Source organism: Camarhynchus parvulus, chromosome 7, assembly GCF_901933205.1.
Source record: "Camarhynchus parvulus chromosome 7, STF_HiC, whole genome shotgun sequence".
Lineage (NCBI taxonomy): Eukaryota > Metazoa > Chordata > Aves > Passeriformes > Thraupidae > Camarhynchus > Camarhynchus parvulus.
In genome coordinates this window covers 17,534,225-17,547,406 of record NC_044577.1, presented here as the reverse complement: position 1 = coordinate 17,547,406, position 13,182 = coordinate 17,534,225, and the positions used below count along the sequence as shown (strand labels likewise).

Genomic DNA, 13,182 nt, shown 5'->3' with positions numbered 1-13,182 from the left:
CTTAGTCTTTGCTCATTGTAGCTGCCTGACTTCTGTTCATTATAAGCCCATCCACTGGTGGAAAGGACATTTTTGTCAGTAAAATTAACTAGCAACATTTGAGTGTGTGATAAGTCTAATGATTACTAGTAGTTATCTCTCTTTCTGTTATGCCTTTATACATGAATAATTTCTTCATCTGATTGAGTATGATGTCCTAGGAAAATTCTGTTTCTTTCTGTCCTTAGTGGTTTGCATTTAGTCTGTTATAATTTTTTTTCTAATGCTGTCAGCTAGTGTTAGGCTTACCTGCTGATTCATAATATTTGATAATCACATTTGAAGTGTGTTACAGAGCTAATTCACTTTATTTTCATAAATATGTAGTAGTATGCTGAACCTGCTGAACTGCTGGTCTACATGCTACTTTGCTGTAGAGAGTTCTGAAATTTTATTTTCCTTGAAATCTTCCTTTTTTTAAAAGGTGTTGCTGTCAAAGGTTTAAAATATTTTAAATATTGGAATTAAAACTCATGACTGTTACTGATGAAAAATTAAGATTCTTGCTTGCATATTTAATTTGTCCAACACTAAGAGACAGAAACTTCTTGGAAGAGAATATACATATTAAAGGTTTCCTTCTTCCTTGAAAGTGAGAAGATGAAAGTCAGTTTATAGTCAATAAAATGCAGAAGAGAAGCTTGGATGTAGGACTTACTGTTGGTATCTAATGCTTTCCATTTAGCCAGACAGAGAACATTTGTTTTGGGCACTGATTCCACAGACCTCTTGTGTGTTTGGACATCTGTTTGTTAATGTTTTCTTACAAACCTAAAACTATAAATCATTCTAAGATCTTTAGGATAAGGACTGTATCGTCATATGTACTTGTACAGTGATGCTGCATTGAGACTTTGGTGCTAAGTGGGCTTCTGGATGCTGCCCGTGTTGAAATAAGAATCATGTTCAAGTTGATAAAGGGCAGTTGTTAGGATGTCTTGGAAGGAGTTCATTATGTAATTGTAAAGTGCATTTTAAGTTGTTTATATTATGGTGTGATATCCAATGCAAACATTTGTAAGTTCAGTGCATGCAGGTGGTGATATTTCTCTGATTAAGCCCTTGTCTTTTGTTTCCTTGCAGGCCTTTGGAACGTTCTAGTGAAGATGTAGATATAATATTCACACGATTGAAAGAAGTGAAAGCTTTTGAGAAATTTCATCCAAACCTTCTCCAGCAGATATGTCTCTGTGGATATTATGAAAATCTGGAAAAAGGAATCACATGTAAGACAGCTTCATATGATTATGTATTTTATGTAGATAAACTTGGGGATTAGACTGTGATTGTCTTTAGGAGATTGATGAGAGCAGAATCAGTGGAATGTTTACATTTATGTAAACATAAGTCACAGTCATGGGACAAGGCAGGACTAAAGTGCTGCTTACTCTACAAATGCAGTGTGTATGAATCTATGGTAACAAGGCATGCAGTAGGATGTAAGACTCTACTACTGTTCTGTTGAAAGATTACAAACCAGTCATTGGGCTTAAGCCTCATTCTTCCCCTGTAAATGTATTATTGATCGCTTTTGCCAGTGCTTTGTGCTGTCAGGGGCAAAGGTGTGTCAGCAAGGCACATCACTGATAGTGTGTGGTTTCCCGGCACCCTGGCACAAGCCAGACCTGCAGAGCTGCAAACTGCTGAGAGGTGCAGCAGCTCTGTGCCTGCAATGGCAGCCCATGGGCCTGATGTAGGTGTACACCTGTGCTTGGTCTGTGAAACTGAGATGGAAATAAGTGGTAGTCCTGTGATGGGAATGCTTACCCGGGAATAGCTGATGAAAACCTATGGTATTAGTCTCAGAAACACCTCAGGTAAATCTGGCATGAAGCACTGGGATTTGGTTAGAGTAACAGGGATTTTGATACTCTGTAATCACAGAGTTGGAATGCCTGGATACTAAAGTCTTGCAGTTGCTCTTCAGCCAGAACTCTTACTGGTATCTGTGTCTGCGCTGGAAGATTGTGAATTTCAAAGGGACATTGTTTAGAAAAACTTATTCCTTCTTTGTTTTGTTTCTTTGGTTGGTTAATTAATTAAAAGAACAGTAGAACAGAAGCAAACTGGGGAGAAGAGTGAAGCTGTTCTGTGTGCTTTCATTGTTTCCATAGTGTATTGACTAGTTTACTAAAATATGTACTTTCCAGTGTCACAGGAAGTATTACTGTAATAGTAAATAAGTAATCTCATATGGCAAATTGGTGGTGCCAGCAGTAACTGCAGTACTGCAGTAATATGTGAGAAAATGTTTATTACTGTTGCTAAACTTAAAGTGATAACTCTTATTTACAAGATTTCATCTTTCCAGTATTCCGTCAGGGTGACATTGGGACGAATTGGTATGCTGTCCTGACAGGATCACTGGATGTGAAGGTGTCTGATACAAGCAACCACCAGGTAAAATAGATTTTTCATTGCAACCTTCCAGTCAGTAGTACAAAGGAAGAGCATAATTTATGGTGAGATAGATAACAGCACATTCTATACAGGTATTTTGTCATATCACAAGGATATATATGTTTCTCTGAGTCTCTTTTAGTCTTAGTTATCCTTAGTCTAAGGAAGGCAAATCATACCATTGATTTCAAGAGGCTGAAATGTAATGGTCTGGAAATTATCTACATTTTAATGTGAAACAAGTCTCCTCTGTCTTTTTTAGTAGTGCTAAAGAAGTTGTGCTAAAGATCGGAGAGTTGTTAATTCATTCCCGAGAAATATTTTAATTTAGCTCTTCTTCAGGAAGTTCAAAGTGAACCCACTAGCAGTGCAGTCTAATAACATCATAATGCAATCTCCACTGCAGAAATGGGGAAGTAGTGCAGTAATAGCAGACTATTGGAACTGCTGCCATGTTGGACAAGAAGCCTCTAGGTAATACCTATTCAGTGTTAAGAAACAGAAGAGCAAGTAAAATTCTCTCCAAATTTAAAGTGGTTTCTCAGTATCTTGGTGCTCCTGGATTTATAAAATTTAGAGTAAATAAAAATCCAAAGGGATGAGATACTTCTCCTAGAGTCTCCCATTCATGTTGTCTAATGTCATGCACCTGCTGCTGTGAGCTTAGTCTTCTGGGAAGGCATTCTGTCCCTTCCCTGCTCCCGTGTTTGAGACCAGTGATTGTCCCATGATGTAGCTCAGCATGGGGTTGTACCTCTGATAAGGGACTCGTTGTGCCTTTGCATGAGTAGTATAGCTATCTGGGACCTTACAGACACTACTACCCATTTTCTCCACCTGGGACCTTAAAGAGACTACTACCCATTTTCTCCACCTGGACTGAGCATGTGTAGGGGAGGGAAGGTAGTGGTGTATTCTTTGCCCAAAGTTTGGCTGATTGAGGGAAGTTTTTTGCTCATAGAAGAAATTGGATTTTTTTCTCTTTGTTGAACATTGTATCACCAATGAAATTGGGTCAGAATGAGAGTCAAGGCAGTGTGTGAGTACTGGGTCTTTCTGTTTCCTGCAGTAGAATGGTAGGTGCAAAAGGAACTTCTTTCATATTATTATTAGCAACCTCTTCACTGTACTAAGTAGAGATTGATTGAGAGTATAATTAGCTTAATTTGAGCAATTCTTGGCATGGCCTGGCTGTCACTGGTATTGTCACAATTTGGAACAGTACTGGGCTCTTATGAGACCCTTTTCTGTGGACGTCTAAAGCAATCAGGATTTTCCGGTGTTTGCCAAAAGATGGCACTACACTGTTGTGAAGAATCAATGCTCTTTACTCAGAAAGTAATACATCTGCACAATCTGGATGTTAAATTAAGAATCTCTTTGGAGTGTTGATTTGTTCCATTAGATGGAGTATGGAACACTTCAGTTTCTTAATGAATATAATGTAAATATTTTTTTCTGCTTGTTCAGATTAACTTCATTTTCTTGCCAGTAGGAAGCTGTTGAACTACAATTCATGTAATTCTAGTTCTAGAAATTATATTCTGCAGTTATTTCTTACCTCACATTTCCTTCTCATGGGAACAACGAACTGAATTCTTACCACTGCCTAGTTGCCCTAGAATATAGCCTCACTGCAAAAACATGGCAGCCCATGCATTTACCATTCCTGTCTGGATAACTTTCATGTTTGGGGACTCCTAAATACTATTTGAGTCCAACATTTTCTCTGGTTTTGCTCCAGCTTGGGGCTTATACCATGCCCCTCCTTGTCCATTCTTGGTCTCCTTCTCATTCTCCTGCCTGTAGCTCCTGGATGTGGTTCCTCTACAGTCTTACCTGTACTTTCTTGTTGGCCTGGTACCAGCCATTCTTGAAGTTGAAGTACTTGCTAGCACTCCCTGCCTACTGTGCTCTCTACAAACCCAGATGATGGAGGCAATACGGTGTTGTATTGCTGTCAGGGCAGCCCTGGCACACTCAGTTGACAGCATTGTGCTCCCAGCTGGGGATGGATGACCAGTGCTTAAGGTGTAAGGGTACTTGGAGCACATTTTCCAATCACATCACCCAGGAGCAAAGGTCCTTTGCAAAGTTGTAATAATGACTAATTGCTCTGCTGTTACTAATATACCACAAATGGCACTAATGCTAATGAGAAACTTCCAGCAGAGCAGGACAGATGCAGATGTTTACCTGAGTTTAGAAGTTTTAGACTAATGTAAAAGTACAGGATTATTCTGTCTTTCCTAGTAGGAGAGAAGCTAACTTGGTATTTAGGTTCCTATTGGTTAAAATGTCTTTAGACATGACTAGTTAATTTGGACACTGTTTAATACTTCAAATAAACAGGAGGTTGTGTTAGATGACTCCTGAGTTTTCTTGCAGCTTGAATTATCCTATGATTATATGATGATGCCTACAGTGTTAATGTAAATACAGAAAATCAATTCTCTTGTTTAAAAATATGAGTCCCATTTTGCTTATCTGTGTGGTTGGGAAACTTAAATTTCATCAAGCCTAGGAATTAATGCATTGTGTAACAGCTATGATGTGCTGCCTCTTTGTGCAGTCACCTTTGGTGATTGGTAGCTTTCTCCCATGAGAAATGCAGTAAGTTATTGTACACCTGGTCCCTACTAAAATGTCTCAATATTGAGCCTTTGTTACTACAGAGGCATGTAGGAACATGTCTTGCACTAGAAATTAAATCTTAATGTACTAATGGATCAAGACTTCAGTGAGGTATTAATTCATACGCAGTCTTGCTGCACAGCAGCTTACTAATGTAGACATCTGTGATTTCTCTCAGAAAATATCAGTAATACTGATTAGAACCAAGTTGAGAATTTATTTAAATAGAAATATTGATATTAGCTATTATTTGATATTATAATGACAGGAAGCATTACATCTGTTGTTTTAAGGGCTTTCATAGAGACAGACACAGATATTTAGGACCTCCTGAAGCCTCGCTTTCACACTGGTTAGGAAAAATCCTTTCTGCCTGCAAAGCTGTGTTCTGTCACGAGAGGGCAGCGTTGGAACGCAGAGCAAACCCCAGCGCGGGCAGCGTTCCCTGCTGCAATGGACACTTTGTAAATCGTATTCGGCTGTTTAACATACGCACACATCTGTTCAAAGAGTTTGGCCAGAGAAAATTTTGCCGTTTCTGTTAGTTTTGTCCCACCGAGCTGGTAAAATGTGCTGGTAATTTCATCTGCCGTTGGAATGGCCACAGAGATTTGACAGGGTTGCTCATCCAGTACATCCTGAGTGGAGTCTGCTGTCTGTGAAAACTATAAATGGATTTTTCTGGGTATTCAACAATCAAGAAGAGATCGAAGAGGACTTTTTCTAAGGTGAAAACATCTCACTGTGAATTCCAGAGGTAACTGTAATGAACTGTTTTGGTCTTGCCTCAACTTGTTTGTAACAAATACCCTGATAAATACAGTACTTAAAAGTCATAGTTAAGCTACCTTCAAACTAAACAGAAAATGCAGCCTCTGTAGAATATATCAGAAAGAGATCTTTGCCCTCAGTTATGATCAGATGCTGAATTTCATTTTTATTTGGCCCTGTTGCCTACCCAGTGTTGAGATATCTAGTAATAGAAGTTTCTCTTAGAGATATTCCTGGTTTGATGTTGTCTTAAATACATTGCTGACAAATTGCCTTGTGTGTGTTTCAGTTTTGAACTGTTTTGAAGCTGAACAGTTAAGGATGACTGTTGACAATGTCTCAGAATAAAGCTGGGAAGAAATGCATTATGACAAAAGCATCAGTGTTACAATGTTGTCAGATTCTGCAACACTGTGATTTTCTGAATTAGATTCAGAGCCTTTTACGCCAAAGATTTTTCTGATAAACTATGAAGGAATGAAGAGAAAAAAGACAAAGACCAAATAGCAATTTGATCTTCTGGGGTTTTTTTTCTCTATTTTGCCAGCTGAATTATAGTGTGTGCCAGGGCTTTTTGCCAGCTTATCTTGCCTGTTATGGTGGAGTTTTTTAGGCAGGTCAGTTTTTAAAAACAGACCAAATTGAACATAGGGCATTGACTTAAAAAACAATTAGCCTGTTTTAGAAAAGCTGTAAAGGAGGAGCTGTGAGTGCTTGGATGGTACAGCAGTGTCAGCTGTAAGAAGATGCAGAGGGCTGGGGATGAAAAGCCAAATAAGTTAGTGGGGTTGCTGAGAAGAATGACTGTGAAGAAAGAGGTTCAGATGTTCATGTAAGAAATGGAAGAATTTCACAGCTCTTTGAAACTGAGGACAAAGGAGGTGTGTGATAAGGTGAAGTGGCAGCAAGGAAAGGGATTTGAACAGGGTAGTCCTTGCAATACTGCTTTCAGCATGTAAATGTCATTATATATTTTGGAGATAACCTATGTGAAGTTGTGACATAGGTTTGTACTGTAGTTAGTAGTATAAATATGCCTAAGCTAGTTTTAAATTATTTAGTTTGAGCATGAGAACTTCTGTACCCATTGTAACACAGAGATTGGCTGAACTAATGTACTAAGCTGAGCAGCAGATGTGTTGGCTCATGCTCAGCTCCTGTGTTGTGGTTGTGCTAATTTTGGTTTTGAACTTTGTTTATTGGAAGTTAATATAGAAAAATAATTTCACTTCTTTCTGTCAGGCGACGTAGGAAAACATCTAAGATGTTGCAGGTAGCTTTTAGAAGATCAGATAGAAAGGTATGGAAATAATGAATGTGGTATTGCAGTACAGTTAATCTGAACCATACATATTTTAATTAGATACTAAAAGAGAAGCTGCTCACAGTTTTTTGTAGAAGCATAATGCCTTCTTTAAGTAAATAACCTTGTCTTATGTAAAGAGGATGGCCTAGCATGTTTGCAAACTGCAGTTTTAGTGTGTTCAGAAGGTATTGTTAGAAATAGTTTGATAAGGACTTCTTGTCTGAATGGCTGACACACTGAAGTGAAGGTAAGGGGATAGAAAAATCACTTCATAGTTTACTTTCATGTATATCCTTGGTTTCTCTGTTATAAAAGGAAATTTTTACTGAGGACAAACTGAACTGTGTCAAAGTAACAATAAGCAAGCTTCTCAAAATGCCAGCTTTTGCAAAACTTCAGTTAAACATAGAGATAGTATGATGTCCGAGAGAGACACAGGTAGATAGGTGAGATAAAGATACAAGGTGTAAGAAAATGATGAAATCAAAAACAATCTAGCTACATCAGCTCCCTTATAAACTCAAAATGTTGAACAAACTAAAATTTCAAAGGAACATCCCCAGTCCCTTTGAGCCTAGAACTAGTAATGTTTTCCCCTGTTTTCTTAATTTCTGTTTCTGACACCATGATTTTATTTACAGACAGTAAAAAAAATCTGTTTGCCAGCTTGAGAAACAGAAGGGGTCACAAGTCAAGGAGGAAGAATACAGGATGATCCTTAAGATGGTGGGGAAGGGAATAAAGCAGAGCCTTCTTTCTGATTCTCATCCATTCCATAAAATAGTCTTGCAAATTCAATATTTTGTATTATGGGGGGGTGAGGGAAAGGCTTAAGAATGCATTTCTTGCATGTGTCTCATGTGGCATTAAGAGTCAGTGAAACTGAATACACAAACAGTCTCTGATTTGAATGCTATTGTTTTATAGTGTGTATAGAGGACAGATAGCAATGGCAACTATCTCATCTTTCTAAGTCTCTAATCCTGCCTTTTAAATAGCTGTGTGAATGTTAGCTGGTTACCAGCCACTAGAACACCCTGCTGCTTCTGGGATTGCAGAGGGGAACAGCAAACAGGGAGTTTTGAGCTGCCAGCAATCCTCCTGAAGTCTTCACTGAACAGCAGGAGATTCTTGAGTGTAAGGTTAACAGGCATAATAGGAAACACACCTGAATCCCCAGGAGGCTGGAGATGTATAAACAAGGGGTAGTGAGAAAATGGGGCTCTGAAGGCTTGAAGAAGGCATATAGGTCTGCACCCCAGTGGGCTGTGAAACTGCATTTCTGTGGAGAACTGTGATGGCTGGGGAAAAAATCTGAAAGAACTTGATGTAATGCATTAGGTTTTAGCTTTTATATTTTTCAGATTCTGTACTGCTTTAGTGTGTAGTTCTGAGCTTCATATTAAGGGATGGTAAGCTCTCTTCACAGAGTAGCTGGAAAAAACAATTCCTTCTCTAGCTGGGGACCAAGGACAACTGATCCAAATTTCAGGCTCAAGAGCATAAACCAGGTAGACTGAAGAGAGGAAAACAAGAAGGATAGGACTTCATAACTTAAAGCTATAATTGGACAAGTAACTCCAATATGCAAATGGACCAGAACTTATAAAAGTGACAGACCTTGTGACTGGTTGTCCATCTTGTGACCATTTTGGTTCATCTTGGGTGTAGCCCTGGCTGGGCTCTTGTACTACCCAAGATGTATCCATTGAGGCCTTTTAATAAATAGCTACTTTATTCTTTGACTCCATCTAGCCTCTGTTCTAAGTCAGCCTTAACAAGGCATTGGATGGAAGCCTGGATTTTCCTTTAATAAATGTAGATAGGACCATTCCAGCCTCTTGACCTAACACCCCACAGTGTTAATTTATTTCTTAAGCTTAACAACTGCACCATCAGAAGTTATCTTATAAAGTAATTTCTTAACCAACAATTGTCCTTTTTTCTTCTCATGTCTCTTGTTGTTAAAGATTATTCTTTAGGGTTGTAAACAATCAGAGAAGGGGAAATATTTAAAATGAGTTTTATTTTTTGAAGGGAGGGGAGTGAGTGAGAAGTTAGACAATGTAAACAATGTTTATGATCTACCTACAGGAAAAGTTTCTTTTATGCCAGGGCTGTTTGGTTGTCCTGTCCTGAACAGAGCTCTTTTATCTGAACTTTCTGAGTAGGATTGAGAATAATGCATTGTATATCTGGAGATCAAATTTTGTACCAGCAGTAGCCTCATTTTCTTTGTAGCTCCTTTAAATGCCAGTGTGAGTATTGTAGCATGCATAGAGTTTTTCAGCTCTGAAATGTAAGCTTGGGAAGTCAGATTTCAGTGTATAAACTGTATTATAGTCTGTTTGTATAGGCTTCTATTTAGGTGCCTAGGTGCTCATTCCCGAATATTCTTTCTTTTAAAGAAAATCTGTTCTTACTTTCCTTCCTTGAAAATTTATTTCTGACAGTTGGTAAATTTAACCTCAGTCTTCTCTGAGACATTGATTTTGTTTTCCTGAACACACAATTTTATATGGTAACATCTGTGTAAGAGCAATTTGCTATGGTTCAGGAAACTGGACTATTATGGGCTTTTGTCTTTGTATTGCAATTACAAAGCTACTAATCTTATATTGATAATATTTGCCTATTATGACTTATTAGATGCATGAAAGAAAAGCAGGGCAATTCTAAGAACAGAAAATGATGCTGAAATACATTCATGCATCTCTCCTGGATTATCAGCCACAAGGATAACAAACATTTCTGCTTTGATTTTTGTAGATGTTGCATGAATCCTACATTTTAGAATTAAACTAGACGTCTCATGTTCTATCAAGTAAAGTTAGCATGTGTTTTTTTATGTTTATTTGTAATTGTCTGTGTGCACATGCAATATGTTTTCCTTTGTTAAGTACAGTTTGTATGATTTTAAATTTTTATGCTGTTACTAATTTTTTAAATCACTTAGCAGACCATCAGATAAGGCCCATCTCAGAAAAAGACATGTGAGTGTTCAGCTTCAAGCCTGTGATGAGGAACAAAGCAACTTTTGAGCTGAAAATAGAACATGTATCTAAAGATCTTGATTCAAGCAAGTTGTTTAATGGCTACTTGTTTTCTGTGCAGTAGCTCAAAATTTTTATTGGAACTACTACAGAGGAGTTCCTGGCCAAGGGAGATTCATTTAGACATCATTTAGAATGGCATGTGCTCGTATAGACTCCTTTGAAGTGGACTTTGCTGCTTGTTTGGGACCTTCTTATGGCTCTGTACATGGATCAATTTTTTCCAGGTTGTTTGAATTTTAATAGTTTTCTTGAAATCCCTTATTTATGTGTAAATAATTTTTTTTGGTCTGGTAGTTAATTGACAAACATCCATTAACAATTGAAAGATTTGCTGGCATTTTCAACAGAACGGCCAAGAGTTGGTTCAACAGTACAAGCACATTGCTTGTACAATAGAGAAATGCAATATAAATACAAGAGGATATTATAATTGAAAGTTACATTTACAGAACAGAAAACATAACAGGTGAATTTTCTTTTTGATAAGGGTAGCCTGTGTAGGACAGAAGTTTATTTCCCAAGATTGTGTTTCTGATTCTAGTTACCTTCTCATCACCTCTGACATTTCTAAAGATCTCATCATCACAGTGGTGTTTAGACATAGATTAACAGAGATCATAGGTTTTTGTAAAGATGAAAGTGATTCTTCTGTTCTCAGATTTGCATTCAGAAATGCCTAATTCAACTTATGAATATAGAAAACAGAAGTCCCACTTGTTTCCATGTCAAAGCTTCCCATATTGTTTACCAGCATATTGATTTTTTTTGTTGATGACGCTTAAATTAATTTTCTTTCTAAGCAGATTACTTAAGAATCACAAGGCTATTAAAAATAAGACACAAAAACTCTCAAAACATCCTGAAATACTTAATGTGTCCTTCTTTTTTTTTGAATCAAAGGATGCTGTGACGATATGCACTCTTGGAATAGGAACTGCTTTTGGAGAGTCCATTCTGGATAACACTCCTCGCCATGCTACCATTGTTACCAGGGAACATAGTGAGCTCCTTCGAATTGAGCAGAAGGACTTCAAAGCTCTTTGGGAGGTAAGTTCAGATTTATTTGCAGTTAATGCAGAAAAAAATGCCTTTACCTTGAAAGCATTTGTAGTATTGTATTGTTGCATTGCACGTTGGACGAGCCTTTGTTGCTGCTGGCATGTGCAGCTCCAGGATGGAATCAGCTGGGAGTGTGGCAATAAGATAAAACAAGGGATGGGAATGACTGAAGGGCTAGAAATGGAAAGCTTTAATGGAGATAAAATGAGGCACACAAGGGCGCAACACAGAACATAAACAGCGCAGATCTACATAGGTCCTCCAGAATACCCCCAAATGGGACAAACACAGCCTTATATAAACATTATCTGAGGGCAGGGAACCAATGAACAGAGAGAAACAGAAACAATACCTTATGTGGAGCACAAGATTAACTAATCAAAAGGCAGGGTTCAGAACATAACTTTATAAGGAATAACTTAATCTGCATAATGTTCCCATCATCCTTTTCTTCTCCTTCACTTCTCACCATAACCTAACTAGAGATTTCTCATCTTAGCTTCTCAGTGTCCAGGGTCTAATGTTGTTACTTGCTGCATGGTTGGCCCACAGCCCGTCCTCTCCAGGATGGACCACCACATAGTATGGTGACATTTATATCATAAGCAAAGTATAATTATTTTAAATTAGTTTGGGAAAAAAGGGAAAGTTTTTACTTCTCTTTCGTGCTTCATATAATGTATGATTACATACTCCTGTATTTCTTTCCTGTGGGCCTCTTGTAATGAAATAACTTAGGTGATAGAATTTCTGGTAGAATTTATTTATATACTGCAGGTGTTGCTCTCTTAGCCTTAATTTTGCTTTTATTGCCAGCTTTTATGAGGAGAGTCTATTTTTATTATACTCTGAAATTTTAAATTATTCTCATTTTCTCCTGTCTCATCACCAGCTGTAAGGGGTTTAGAATTTGCAGATGGATCAAGATCACTTAAAAATTGACTTACTGATTACATGTGAATTCCCTTAAAACTTTCCTTTGTGGAGAACATACTGCTGAGGTTCTTCTTTCTGTAGTCTGTCTACTTTGGTATCCATGCAGAGAAGACTTCATTAACATGTTGCTGCAGAAAGTTGCTGAACTTGAATCTGCATTTTTGCAAGCACTACTTTTGGTTTGATAAGCGTTGTGGGAGCTGGAAGGCATCCTGTTGGCCTGGCCTACACTATTGCCAATTTGTACTTCCGGCTTGTTTGAAATGGTGACTGTACAAGTGTAGGTGTTGTGCAGAGCTGCCAGATGGTGTGACAGTGTCCTAAACTTGCAGGTCTAGGGACACTAATTATATTTAAGAAATAGGTGCTGGTTCTAACATTTTAGTTCAGCTTCTAACTGTGGATGGATAGATTTTTTTCTTTGTTTTCCTGTGAAAGAGCAGTATTATCCTGCAAATAATTGTCCCAAAGCAGTTCTGAAGTCAGTATCAGAAAGTCAAATCCCCAACTATCTGCATTGATGGAGGAAATGGCACTTTCATCACCTGCCTAACAATATGTTACCTTGAGCACAGTTAATGGTGCAGCATTGCCAAGGCATGAAAGACCACTGTGTGAGTGGAACATGCTTGCCACTGAATGCCCTGACAATATCAGATAATTGTTCTTTGAATATGGCAGGTTCTACAACAAAATTAAAATGTTTTGGCAATTTCTACAGTTACTGAAGTTTTGCAGCTAATTTGCAGAATCTGACAAGGCAATATTTTTTGCAGTTCACAGAGGGTTTTTTTTTGCTACAGCAGCTGCATTGTAGTTTTAGGCCTTGGCATGAAAAGATGAAATATGCCAGCGGTCTCATCTGTTTTAACATATGCAGCATTTGTCAGTAGTCAGAAATTTGATAGTGTGGATAGTGCTTTACAAGATAATGATGGGTGGAATAAATCCAATTTCAGGTTTCTCTGGTAACATTTTTGT

General features: G+C 37.9%; 1 protein-coding gene across 2 annotated transcripts in view; it reads left to right on the top strand.

Moving 5' to 3' along the window:
• RAPGEF4 (Rap guanine nucleotide exchange factor 4) overlaps positions 1–13,182 on the top strand; it is a 140,881-nt gene that overhangs the window by 10,354 nt on the left and 117,345 nt on the right. For both annotated transcript variants that reach the window (XM_030952653.1, XM_030952652.1), the window contains exons 2-4: positions 1,123–1,265; positions 2,351–2,439; positions 11,107–11,253. In XM_030952653.1, the coding sequence (XP_030808513.1) occupies positions 1,123–1,265; positions 2,351–2,439; positions 11,107–11,253 (379 nt within the window). The remainder of the gene's footprint in view (positions 1–1,122; positions 1,266–2,350; positions 2,440–11,106; positions 11,254–13,182) is intronic.